The 14,462-nt window shown below is 39.4% G+C and overlaps 1 protein-coding gene across 4 annotated transcripts in view; it reads right to left on the bottom strand.

Annotated features, from left to right (window-relative positions):
- The window catches only part of FMNL2 (formin like 2), a 304,003-nt gene that overhangs the window by 124,856 nt on the left and 164,685 nt on the right, over positions 1-14,462 (bottom strand). For all 4 annotated transcript variants that reach the window (XM_027131197.1, XM_027131206.1, XM_027131213.1 and 1 more), the window contains exon 2: positions 4,101-4,184. In XM_027131197.1, coding sequence (XP_026986998.1) covers positions 4,101-4,184 — 84 coding nt within the window. The remainder of the gene's footprint in view (positions 1-4,100; positions 4,185-14,462) is intronic.

The following is a 14,462-nucleotide window of genomic DNA, read 5'->3' on the forward strand; positions in this document are numbered from 1 at the left end:
AGGTCATCTTTATATTTATGCAGTAATCTAGGAAAGGGCTAAAGGATACTGCTGGAATATATGATGCACCGATTTGCACAATGCCCACAGCAGATAGAAAATTTTAGTATTGTTATCTGTGCAAACTTAATTTTTGTTCACTAATAATGCTGATATATTTTATGTTCATCTTGTTCAAAAAGAAGACTTCTGAAATTTTACAGCTTCATACAAGATTTTTTTTTTTAAGTGAGGAAATCAATGTGGAGGGAAAATGTGGGCAGGAAAAATTCAATGAAGCCATGGATGAGGCTGGTAAACAAAACGTAGGCTACTAAGATACTGTATACTCGGTAAGGGAAGACCACAGATTTGGCTCCGAGCATTCTAGCAACCAAGGGAAAAAAGGAGAAACATGACCAGTTCCATGATTCACAGTGTCCACATGATAATTTTTCATGGAACTGAAACCTGAAGTAATCTCTCCCTGTGTCATCCAACACGCTTGTTCACATACTTCTTTTTAGAATTAAATTTCTTTAATAGCCAATTTTACTTTGTACACCTTGCATATAACATATATTTTAAGATAACAGATAATGTATCTGCATTATTTGTTTTGAAAGAAATAAAATTAATATTTGTATTTAGTACGTTATTTGTGCACAAAGCAACAGGGGCCAGGGAATGGGTTGTGTGTCAGGGAGCAATGACAACACAGCATGATCATTGTTTTAAGACTTCACAAAAGAGAGGTTCACCTTGATGTTTTCTTGGACTGAAATCTATAGCTGTGGCTTTTCCTGACAGCATCATGCACCATGTATTCAAACCGCAAAGTATGTTTGGGGAACATATGATGATTGATTCAACAATAAATTTCCCTGAATCTTTTGAAGACAAGTTGACAATAAAAATAATCATGATTCTAACATTTAATATCTGGGCCCCTCAGCCACAGCAGAAGCAGCCCTACCACTTATGAAGCACTTACTATATGCCCAGTGTTAGTCTACGTACTGTACATATATTGCCTCCAATCTTCAAAATAATTTAAGGATGTTAGTATTAACTATATTTTACAGATGAGGAAAAAAATGAAGGTAGTTAAGTAGCAAATATCTTTGTTTTTAAATTTTATATTATAAATTTTCCAAAATTCACAAAACTTGAGATTTTACTATAATAGACCTCAACATATCTCACCAAGATTCAACAACTAAAGGTTCTTCCACATTTCCTTTATCTACCACGTTTTTTCGATGAAGTATTTTACAACAAACTCCAGTCATATCATTTCATCCTTGCACAAGTACATGTTTCTTAAAAAGTAAGAACAGATTCTTATTTAATCCAATACCAAAACCAAAACCAAAAAAGTCAAAGATAATTTCTTGGAATCATCTAATAATTCCTTGGGAGTCACAAGTCAAATATCCCCAATTTTCCCAAAAAGTCTTTTTATAGTAATTTTTGTGTAATTTTTGTCACACTAAAGAGAAATCCACACCCATTAGCAGTCACTCCTCATCCCCCCTCCCAGGCCATGGCAACCATTAATCTACTTTCCGTCTCTACAGATTTTTGTATTCTGGACATTTCATATAAATGGAATCATAAAAACAAATGTATTTTGAGTGTCTATCAGTTTAGGTACCACTGACAGATATAGATAGGTACCAAATATATATATGACATGGTCCATGTAGGTAACAGATAAACAGTCAACAAACACCAATACATTATATTTGCCATATAAATACTACATTATGAATGCTCTAAGCTCATGGTTTTTATCTTTTCCCTCACAAACATACATAGGAGAAATGATATTCATGTGTGTGACATACCAGTGGGTTACCTATATGTGACAAAAAGCCCAGTTTTCTGCTGGCCACAATTCTCACAATGACTAATGGTTAACCAAAAATGGTAGTTCACCATAATGGCAGCTTAGTGCCTGTGTTAACAACTCCCGGCTTTCTCTCCCTCTCAGGAAAGCATGACAGAATGCAAGTCGGAGAAACGGAGATAACATGTATTTTTAAGTTTATTCACAAACTTGAGCACTTTATAAGGAAGGGAGCAAAGAGCTAGTGGTTAAGGGTATAGACCCCAGAATGTACATATTCTCCAGATCAGACTGTGTACGCCCCTTTACCACGTAACAGCTATGTGAGCTTCAGCAATGATATCTCTAAGTCTCAGTTTTCCCTGTATGTCAAATGGAGATATTAATGAGTATGACTGCTTTCGAGATTTAACACAGAACTCTTATGAAGACAATCTGCTTATTAAATGTTGGTTACTGGCAATAATGATTATTATGATTATTTCCTTATTATTAACAAATCACACATGCCTTAGAACTGATGGAGCCACTTCCGTTTGCAGCTGTCAGCATGTGTGAAAGTGACCACCAGAAAGGAACCAATGAAGTAGCTCAATTCTCCACATCCTGGCATGTTAACATTTAAGGGCAATAATAACCTGAACATCGAGGATTTGAGAATCAGAAACATAATCAAGATAACTGACTTGTTCCTCCCTCTGCCTCGAGATCCCCGCTAGACCCCATCACTAACTCCATGAAGCTACTTATGGGCTGAGAAGAGCATAGCTGTTAGAAATGTCCATCATCAGCAGGCTTCCCTTTCTGGCATGTTGGAGATGCAAACCATCACCCAAGAAAACCTTCCTTTGCCTGAGCTCTGTGCTCCATCACAACCTGTCATACGCAGGATTTCTAACCACCCCTGGACCTCTCTCATTTGTGTGGTTATTTTCCCTTTATACTAATTACCCCTATACGCTTTGTTCACTATCATAAAATCATTTCTCTTGGCAGTAATAGGTTTAGGTAATACTCATTTAAAATTAAGTCTCAAGGAAGAAGACTGTGTCAGCAAAATTTTATTCTTTTGCATCATGGTCCTATAAGCAATAAGCTTTCTCTTCAGCTTGTCTCTACTCGTGGTGCTCAATATAGCATGCAGAATGGAGTATGATGTCCCCACCACTGCTTTACTGTTTTAGTTCAGAAGCTAAAGTAAAGCAACACACAATGGGCACTTCAGAAGCTCCATGTAAACCGCAGGTATCTATTCCTTAGGGAACATGGACCATCTACCTTTGGGGAACAGAAAATGCCTCTGCTCCCCTGACGCATCTGTCCCACAGCAGAGACCAAAGGGTTGGAAGGAAATTACAACACTACCAAGAATTTTCAGGGTGGCAAGGGGTTGGGGGGACACGACCACCCTGAAGACGCTCATGGCACAAAATAAAAGAGCTAATATATAATATACAGAGCCTATCTTTACTTTACAGGGTGAGCCTTCTAAGCTTTAAACAATTAGCCTGTACCTGCCCAGGAGTGAAGTCCCCCCCAAAATTACTACCAATTACAATAATATACTACATACTATTTTAAAAGAATGACGTAGAGACATCCATACTGAAGAAAATATCAAGATGCAGAAGAGTATGTACGGGTATTCACATATTGTTTTTAAAAAACAAAAACAGAAGAAAAAACTAGATGGAAATACTTCAGAGTCTTACCAGTGGGCCTCTGAAGTGTAGAATTTGGAGAGTAGAAAGAAAGAAAATGGAGAAATCCCCTTTTTATTATATATCTCTCTGAAGAGTCTAAATTTGTTATGAGTTAATGATAAAAACACCTGGGGAATTGCTCTAATATGAAATAATTTTTTATCAGCCCAAGCAATGTTTCTTTATAAACAATTCACCTTCTTGCACCAGTAAACATCAATACACATGAATAAGAAAGCCAACTAAATTAGAGGACCTGCATTATTCAGGAAGCATAAACTGCTATGTAAGGTAAATAGAAAAACAGATCAGCTGAATTTGATTTGTCCACTTGACCAGAGTTACCAGAAATTTTAACTAAAAAACATTTAAAAATAAAGTAGAGAATTAAAATAATGCAAGAATAAAATGTCATTTTCTAACTCTTCCTTTGGTCATAATCAACAGGAAGGCAAATCACAAGACAGAAATTCATGCATCTCCTGAAAAAAGTCTGATATATTTAGGGAGGAAATCCGGTTCTCTTCTCTCATTATTTCTTGAAAAAAAGCATCAATGTTTCTTACCTGATCGCAAATCAGTTCCCACTTCTTCTCATTGTCATATTGCCGCAGTAATCTGGCTTTGTCAGGGGGTAGGTTCATAGCATTCTGTGAGAAAAAAAGAGAAGAAATATGTCACATTCCACAACAGACTGCTAATGAGGAACTCATGGGCAGACCAAAGAATGCTACTGTGGTTCTTTAATGACTTTTCAAATCCTAGCATCTGATTAACATAAACACCCTATACAAGTCATTTAAACATCAAATCGGTTGAATGGCAGGAGAGAGACTCTGAAGTCCCATGTTGGGACACTGAGGTAGTCTGCTCTGAACTACAGACTTGCATTTCAGGAAAGATAATGCCTTATTTCTTCATTTAATTGCAGGCTCCCAGTCTCCTCAACAAAAGGTCAGAGGTTATTATTGAGAAGGTATTGGCCCAGTTTTTTTTCCCAGGCATAAGAGTCTTTCATTTTGGACAGTGGGAACTTGATTTTGTTATATCCTTACCAAAATTTCCTTAGAAATCACAAATCAGTCCTGGAAAAGTCCTCAAAAGACCATATGTCCAGTTTCCTGCCCCCAGGGTGTTTTATTGTCCCTTGCTTCCCTGGCCTTCCCAAACTGGGAGCACAGATGCTCTCTTTGGCAGTCTTTCCAGTACTTCCTTTTTTTTTTTCTTTTCCTAGTAGCCGTTTCTTTTTAATTGAAATATAGTTGATGTACAATATGAGGTTAGTTTCAGTGTACTATAAAATGACTTGACGTTTGTATACATTATGAAATTATTGCCACAATAAGTCTAGCAACCATCTGTCCCTACAAAGTTATTACAGTATCGTTGACCATATTCCTTATGCTGCATATTCCATCCCCATGACTTATTACATAACTGGAGGTTTGTACTCCCAATTTCTTTAATTTCTATCTATCTATCTATGTATCTATTTATTTATTTATGGCTGCATTAGGTCTTCGTTGCTGCGCGGGCTTTCTCTAGTTGCGGTGACAGGGGGCTACTCTTTGTTGCAATGCGCAGCCTTCTCATTGCAGTGTTTCCTCTTGTGGCAGAGCATGGGCTCTAGGAACACGGGCTTCAGTAGTTGAGGCACGCGGGCTCAGTAGTTGTGGCACACGGGCTTAGTTGCTCCCCAGCATGTTGGATCTTCCCAGACCGGGGTTCGAACCTGTGTCCCCAGGCGGATTCTTAACCACTGCGCCACCAGGGAAGTCCCCAATTTCTTTTCAAAGCACTACAGTCCCACCAGACACAGAACAGAAAACACTAAAAGAAAACTCAATGAACAGAATCACTGATAGATAGCGTCAACTTTGACTCGCTTTGATAGACAACTATGAGTAAAAGAACAGATGAAAGTAAAGAAGAAAACAGTGCAACTGGTTTTTGTCCCCTCTGTGAGATGACAGCACTCCTTCAGGACATATGTTACCATCAGCAACCTCAATTCTCAGTTTAGCTATATTGGTTTATGAAGTTGGGTTTGCAGTGAGAAATGTACCATGAGCCAAAAGATGTCTAGACATCAGTCTTCATAAAACCCTCCTCCATCAATACTGCACACCCTCTATAGTGCCGATCATGATTTTCCCAGGTACATACATATGTTATTAGTCAAATGTCCCAAATAACCAATCATACACATTTTCAAGATACTTGGCTTGGGACTGAGGTGAGATCTTTGGGCACAGAACATGGCAGAGTGAGAGAGCCCCAGAAGAAATTCTTATCTGTTCCCCTGGTCTTCCTGTAAAGCTCCCATGCTCTAAACAATTGAGCCAAGTATTCAACTAATGTCTTACATGTTTAACTGCCCTAACCCCTTATATCAACACTCTAAATCATGCCTATCTCATGATAAACAATACAGCCCCTTGCATGTGTGAATATTCGAGTAGACAAATTCAAAGTCTTGAACTTATAATGCTCAAGCCCCTAGTTCTCTGGAGGACTTGTACTTACAGAGAAACAGCTCCCTTTGCCACCAGTACTATCTCATGTCATCCAGTGAAACAAAATTTTTTTTGTAATAAATGTATTTATTTATTTATTTTGGCTGTGTTGGGTCTTCATTTCTGTGCGAGGGCTTTCTCTAGTTGCAGCGAGCGGGGGCCACTCTTCATCGCGGTGCGCGGGCCTCTCACTGTCGCAGCCTCTCTTGTTGCAAGAGACGCGCAGGCTCAGTAGCTGTGGCTCACGGGCCTAGTTGCTCCGCGGCATGTGGGATCTTCCCGGACCAGGGCTCGAACCCGTGTCCCCTGCATTGGCAGGCAGATTCTCAACCACTGCGCCACCAGGGAAGCCCCAGTGAAACAAATTTAATAGAGGCAAGGGTTGGTGGGTTATTCTGACTTAATGGCAGAGAATTAACCTTTGATGATTTTGATAGATATAACTCAAGCATTTTCCCCAAAGCTCAATCTAGCATCCAGACTGGTATGCCTAAGTAGGGAGTAGCTATCCCACTTACTGATTTGAATCTAATAATCTCTTCAGAATATTAATTTTTTAATAACCCCCAAAGCTGACAACATACTTAGAAAATCTTTGGACCCCAGAGATTTCAACGATACTGCCAAGGCTTCTCCATAGAAATAATGTGAAATGGGAAAAAATATTTTCATACGGCCTATCTCCGTGTAATATTTACTTGAACTAGAATAGAAAATAACTACTTGTATTTATTTGTAATTACAATTTTATAATGTTCAGCAACAACTCCTGGGATAAAGCAAAGGAGAATTCCATGTGTGTCTTTCTGAGGGAGCCCAACATTACTGACCACTAAATAACCAGTCTATCATTGCTTATTTGCACCCTAGAGATGGCTCATTTCCTCTTAAACTGAATTTGACGCTCATGTTAGTGCCCATGGGTGTGATTATGCATTAAATAAGAACAATAAGGGCTTCCCTGGTGGCGCAGTGGTTGGGAGTCCACCTGCTGATGCAGGGGACACGGGTTCGTGCCCCGATCCAGGAAGATCCCACATGCCGGGAGAAGCTGGGCCCGTGAGCCATGGCCGCTGAGCCTGCGCGTCCGGAGCCTGTGCTCTGCAACAGGAGGGGCCACAACAGTGAGAGGCCCGCGTACCACAAAAAAAAAAAATTAAGAACAGTAAGATAATAAGGCAGGTAAAATGAGTTTTTCTCCAAGTCCTTATTAATCTCTCATGATATAAACAGGTAAGACAAAGAATGCCTGACGTCTTACAAGGTGCCAAGCCCTGTGTAAGACAGTCTGCATACACAATTTCATCTAATCTTCATAACAAACCCATAGGATAGATACAATTTTCCCCATTTTACAAATGGGAAAACAGGCCTGAGAGTGCTTGCTCAAGGTTGGACAGCTTTACAGAAAACAGGACCTAAACTTAGTCTATTAGACTCCAAGGACAAACACTAAAAATGCCTCCAAGTGCTTTTTGTTTGTTTGGTTTGGTTTTTGTTTGTTTGTTTTTGTTTTTCTGCAGCAAAGTAAAATCGCAAATAACTGACCTTCTGTTACTACTCCACAAGACTTTCATGCAGAAGCAGTCTGCAAACACTGCTATGGAAATTAGATGCAGGCCCTGTTGTTACTGAAAAGAGAAAGCCAAGATGCTCCTTTCTGGACCAACTTTTATTTTAATAAAACAGTCTTTCTTTCAAATGTTTATGAAGCACCACCCTTGTACAAGCACTGTGTTCCACAGCACAGTGGGGAACCAGACAGATACGGTCCCCATGGAGCATCATATTATAATAAGAGAGGTAAAGATGAAACAAACTAATCTTCTCAAACTCTGATAAGTCTTGATAGAGGTTATCAGAGGGCAAGTTTAGATTGAACGATCTCTCAAGGAAAAGGTAACATTAAGATAAGACCTAGAAATGAGAAAAGGTGAGCCAGGTAAAGAGTGGATGGCAGCTTTCTGGGCAGAGAAAACACAGAAAAGACACTAAGGTAAGAAACAGCTGGACACATCAAAGAGCTGAAAGTGAGTCAGTGTGGCTGGAGAGAAAGTAAAAGAGAGGGAATGAGGGAAAGATAAAGTTGGAGAGGTGAGTCAAGGCTATGTCATGCCCAGCCACGGAGGACTGGGGTAAAGACTTTTCCTTTGACCTAAAGTGCAGTGGGAAACCAGTGAAGGCTTGTAAGCATGAGATGACATAAACAGGTGAGTTTTCCAAAGATTGCTGTGGGTGCTATATGGAGAACGGATTAGAAACAACACAAGTGGAAGCAGGGGAGCCAGTTAGGAGGCCAGGGCAGTAGTTCAAATGAATGGTGGTGGCTGGGACAAAGCAGAGGGCACATCAACTGAAGTAGGTGGACAGATGTCAGAAACAGTACGTGAAATTGACTGGGTAGACTTAAGGGCTGAGGAAGGACGTCTGGCTTCTACCTGGAGTCACTAGGTGAATGCTGGTCTCCTTAATGAGAGGGGCATACTGCAAAGGTGGCGCAAATCTGGAGGAGGTGGTGAAGAATAAGACTTCTAAGTGGCCCTGGTTAGGTCTAAGAGAGCTAGGAAACATCCAAGAGAACAGTCAAGCAGGCAAGTACGTACACAGTTCTGAAGGTCAGAAGAAGGGTCTGCATCTTTCTGAACGAGAAGAGTCTTAAGAAGTCTTTTTGAGCCTGATGACTAGTTATTGTCAGAGAAGTTATTCAGCATCAATACACCAAAACTAAAACTGTACTTGGTAATCATTCACCAAGTATCTAAAACCACCCCTTCCACAGGGTCAAGCCTCTGAGCAGTTCAGGCGGACATTGCCCAGCTTAATAACTCTGCAGGGACCGCAGCTCCATCTAAAATCAGACCCTGCACAGAGGCCTGGTTGAAGTTTAGGCCTGTTGTGATTAGCTGGCAAGAACTGCCCATAGACTTTTTAGAGGGAACTCATTCCCTTTGTGCTGTATAGGGCAGGCCTCTGGAGTCCAAGCTAAATGTTTGTGCAGGTAATTCCTAAGAGCCCAAGCTATTTTCTGAGGAAACTATTGGCTCTCTTTCCAGGCACTATTACTGCCTGTATAAAAATGGATTGCCCTTCTATCTGGCAGAAAATATACAACTTGCAAGTTGTCCTAACACAGCGACAACTCCGCCTCATCCATACTTAGTGACATCTTGACACAGGGCTCTCCTGTCCTTCCTTTCCTCTGTCAATCCATCCAATATGTAAGCACTGGGCTTTGACTACGTGCCAGCATATCTGCACTGCAGGCATAGGAGAGAATTTAATCACAAAGTTGCTGCACTCAAGTACACGCCAAAGGTCCATTGAAGACATATGATATTTGAGTTGAAAAGTTTAGTGGATGTTAATTATATATTTTCTAGACTGTATAAGTTCCTAGCACAAATAAATTACATCATCCAAGAGCATTTTTTTTTTCTGTAAGGAATGTCCCTTTCCTTTCCACCTGACAAACTTTAAGAATCAGCTCAAATATCATTTATCACTAGAACCTTCTCCCAACTACTCCAAGAAAACATACCCTCTCGTTGGGCTCTGACAGCAGTGTATACATCTCTCCTTTACACCACCACACACACTGTACCCTAATCATGTTTGCCTACCTGAATTCCTCCATGGACTAAGTACTTCAAGGACGACTTCTTTTGTTAATCTCCAGTATCAGGCACAGTACATGGCAGACAGTAGGCACTAAACAAGTTGCTCAATCAATGAAAAGCAAACTAACTCAGTCATGCTGTTCAGTCTGAAAATATCTTCACTGATTTAGCATTTATGCTTCAGCTAATAACAAAGTCTACACACTTAAGAGCATTTCTGTTTCTTATAAAACCTCAATCAATGACAATGTCTATTACTTATTAATAATTATCTTTCAAACAGGAATTCATGGGGGGAAAAGTCTTCAAGTTCAATTCTAGCAACATTTCCTTGAAAAGAAAAATATTTTAGGCATTCTTCTGCCACAAATAATAAACCATGCAACCTGCACTTTGTTTTTTGTTTTTGTTGCCAGTAAACTCAAATCAGTATCAACTATAATAATTAGTCTAATCCAAGGGGTAGTTACCTTTATGGTCTATATTCTGGTTTTATCCTTACCTATACTATTTTACATTGCTTTTAAATGCGCTTTCTATCTTAGAAACTTTTAAAAATAGAAGATTTAATGACTCGATAACAACGGAATATGCAAGTTCCTGGGTACTTCATGGAGAAATTAATTATGGTTAAAAGAGTCTCTGAGAGTCTATACATTAGAAGTAATACTTATGGATGAATTATCATATACAACACAGAGCAGAATGAAGGTATCCAAACCATTCAGAACCAAATAAACCCATGCCCTAGAAATAGAGTTTTCTGGTCTCAGCTCTTGTCCTGGGTTCATGGGAACAACAAAAACTTGCAAAATATTCTTCTTTTCCCCTGATATCCTCAAGGCTCCTGTTGAGAAACCCACAGCCATATGCAGTGACAGCAGTGAAAGTGAATCATATCAAATACACCTTATGTAATATAGTTTTGTTCTTATAATCTCTAAATTAAAGCTTTCAAGTATTAAGTCACCAGACTCCACAATGGAAACTCTTCTGTTACACAACCTCACCTGCATACACTTTACAAGCAGTGCTGCTTATGGAAGGAGGGAAAAGATGGCACTAGAGTAAGAGCTGAGACCACCAATGGCAGTTCTTGAATGATAAAGGTCCAAACACTTTACGAGAACTCAAATGAAGGAGCCATTACTCTTTTTTTAATGGGTGGTAAAAAACACATAATACAAAATTTGCCTTTTTAACCATGTTTAAGTGTACAGTTCAGTGGTGTTAACTATATTCACAGTGTCATGTAACAGTTCTCTACAACCTTTTCATCTTACAGAACTGGAACTCCATACCCTGAATAACTCCCCTTTCCCCCACTCCCTGCAAGCATTACTTTTTGCTACAAAAAGCAAGGAAATGTGATGGATTCCAACTGGACGGTTGGGCAGCGCAGTAAAGAACTGCATTTAATGAGGCAGCGTGAGGCAGGGATTTACTAGTTGGGCTTTGGAGTTAGACTAGCTTGACTTTATCACTTATTATTGGTGATCTTGGACCACATAACTTGAATCAAAAAGCAAATGCAGAGTTGAAAAAGCCAGTTAATGAAATTCAAAACTGAAGGTCAGAATCCAGTCAGAATCCAAGCTAAGGGTTAAAAACAAGATGTAACATTTATTGACGGTGTGATACATCTCAGGCCCTTAAGCTCTTTGCATTCATTATCCAATATAATCTGCTTTAAAATCATGACAAGCAGGTATTATCTTCTCCATTCAACAGAGAAGGAAACTAAAGGGCAGGAAGGTTAAGTAGCTCTTCCACGCAGCAGACAGGTGAAAAATTCCAAGGCTCAAAAGAGAGGTCTGTATGATCACCCTATTTCCATGACATTTAAGCTATAATGTTTCTAAAATATGACCTGAGTGAAGCAATCCAACAATTCTACTTGAATAACCAGAGACACAGTCATTCGAATGCAAGGGTAAGGCGAAAATGCACATATTTATTAATATTTTTAATAAGCTATTAACATTTTCAGACAAAATACTGGCACTTTAACAGAATCCTTCAATTTCTTTAAAAATATAAACTACAGGGGCTTCCCTGGTGGCGCAGCGGTTGAGAGTCCGCCTGCCGATGCAGGGGACATGGGTTCGTGCCCCGGTCCGGGAGGATCCCACATACCTCGGAGCGGCTGGGCCCGTGAGCCATGGCCGCTGAGCCTGCGCGTCCGGAGCCTGTGCTCCGCAACGGGAGAGGCCACAAAAGTGAGAGGCCCGCGAACCAAAAAAAAAAAAAAAAATATATATATATATATATATATATATAAACTACAAAAAACCCCCAGGCCAAAGTTAGTGGATCAAATCTGTAGATAGCCAGGTACTGTCTCAATTTCACACTTAATAAACCCTGTAAAATATCAAATGAAGGCAGAGAAACAAATATGAGGTAAACTCAGGCTTCAATGATGCAGAAGGAGAGAAGATAAATACACCAATACACAACTGAACGTGTTATGTAATATAACCGAACTGCAGAGAAGAAGCCATTACTTTTTGTTAAGGAAAGCAAGAAATGCTATGGACTGGGCTTGGATGTGCGGGGAGAGCATAAAGATTGGCATTTAACAGCATAATATGGTTTTTAATATTTGGGCTCTGAAGATGGGCCACTTGGGGTGCGATCCTAGGTACATTATTTAAACTAAACCTCAGTTTCCTCACTCGAAAAACATGGAGATGGTGTTGGTGATACGAGAAGGATGATGATGGTGGCGATGATCCTACCCGTCTCACAAAGTTTGAGAAAAATTAAATTGGATAATGCTCATAGTTAGCAAAGAGTAAGTACATGGAAAGAAGTCAATATATTAGATCTTTACTCTCATTATTTTAGGTGAACAGAGGTATGAATATAGCGTGAACAGAGGTATGAATACAGAAGGCAGAGGACTGTGAACCACACAGAATAAATCAGAGGGTAAGGAGTGGGTCCTGTGAGAGCAAGTTAGAAAGGCAGGGTCCTGGACACCAGAGCACAGACTTTCAAATTTACTCTACAGGCAGTGGTAAATCGTCAGCCAAGGAAATGTTTAGGAAAAGCCAGCCTTGGGGACCTCAAATCACACTAGGTAAAGGGTTGCTCCTCCTCTGTTAATTAAGTGCTTAAGTGATTCAAAATCCAGCAGATGTAGAATAGGCAAAAACAGAGACAAAAAGTATATTAGGACTTATCAGTAGCTGGGGGGAGTGCAGAATGGGGATGATTGTTTAATGAGTACAGAGTTTCTGTTTGGAGTGATGAAGAATTTGGGAAACAGGTAGTGGTGATAGTTGCATGACACTGTTAATTACTTAATGTCACTGAACTGTACACTTAAAAAATGGTTAAAATGGTAAACTTCATGTTATGGATATTTTACCAAAATAAAAAAATAGTTTAAAAAATCGTAGAAGGTGGCAGACCAGAGTCAGAGGGGAGAAGTCAGAGTAATACAATGTGAAGGACGTGACCAGCCAATGCTGGCTTTGAAGATGAAGGGGCCACAGGCCAAGAAGTACGGTCAGCCCCTAGAAGCTAAAAAGGGCAAAGAAATGGACTCTCCCCTAGAGCTTCTAGAAATGCAGCCCTGCTGAAGGGTCTGATTTTCACCCAGTAAGACCCCTGTCAGACTTCTAACCTACAAAAGTATCAGATAATTAAATTAAGTTGTTTAAAGCCACTATGTTCACGGTAATTGGTTACAGAAGCAATGGAAAACTAATACTCTGGCTGACAATATTTTGGCTCCCCCAATGCACAGCTTCCCTCTTTCCGCAACACCAAACTCCAAAACTTTCATGTCCGCATCTCACTGCCAATGATCAGATGCATGGTTTCCATTTCATACGTTGTAGATTTAAACAGATAAAAGCTAGTACTTAATTCAATTACAGTAGGAAATGGAAAACCTTGTGGGACTAGACAATGTCCTAAGATTAAATTACTGAAAAACCTAAAAATAAAACTACCAGCGCATGAAGATAACATGGTAGGAAATAAAACTTGACACTATCCATACAACCAGAACAACACTGGCACAATTTAGGTTTCACCGCAACAAATGTTCATCAGACCCCATTTCAAAAGATTCAAAGCGTCTCTGAAGACAAGCCCCGTCAAAACAAGCAGGAAAATTAAGTCTTGAATGGCAGGGCTTCTGACATGAGACAAGTCTTTGCTGTTCTGATCCTGATTTTCCCCTCGTTAACCTGCTAGGTAGCTTTTTGGTCCTTACCTCATAATTGTGGAAAAGACCATCAAGTAAAGTTTTGTGTCAACGTGAACAACCTCCCGGGATTAAAAGCACTACTTTAAGTACAGTTTATTATAAATCAGTTAATTCAAAAAAGCTGTTAAAAAATAAATTTAAAAAAAACCTTGATAAACCAATTTGAAAACTTTAACAAGTAAAATAATGTGTGGGCAAAACACCCTTTACTGTTTTGAATTACTATTTAAATGCCTTTATTTACTATTAAAATGTCCTAATTTTTAAGTAAAAAAAAAAAACAAAACACTGCTTTAATGCTGTTGGTATTTTTGTGGTCAGTACCAACCATCAGCAAGTTAGTTCACACACATGATGTCTAATGGGAGACTTTTCTATTTAAAATTTTTAAAAGCGCTTAACTGTCATAAAAACTGAAGAATTCCCCCAAATAACTGACATTAAGAATAAAAACATTCAACAACTTCAAAATATTTTTGAGGGTACCACTGGTCACATTCTATTTTACTGATTTATCCTTCTGCCCCTACAACACTGCAAGTCCTTGGACAGAAGTCCTCTTTATAGCCC

The sequence above is a fragment of the Aethalodelphis obliquidens genome, unplaced genomic scaffold, assembly GCF_003676395.1.
Source record: "Aethalodelphis obliquidens isolate GAN/ISIS:26980383/991018 unplaced genomic scaffold, ASM367639v1 scaffold2, whole genome shotgun sequence".
NCBI lineage: Eukaryota > Metazoa > Chordata > Mammalia > Artiodactyla > Delphinidae > Aethalodelphis > Aethalodelphis obliquidens.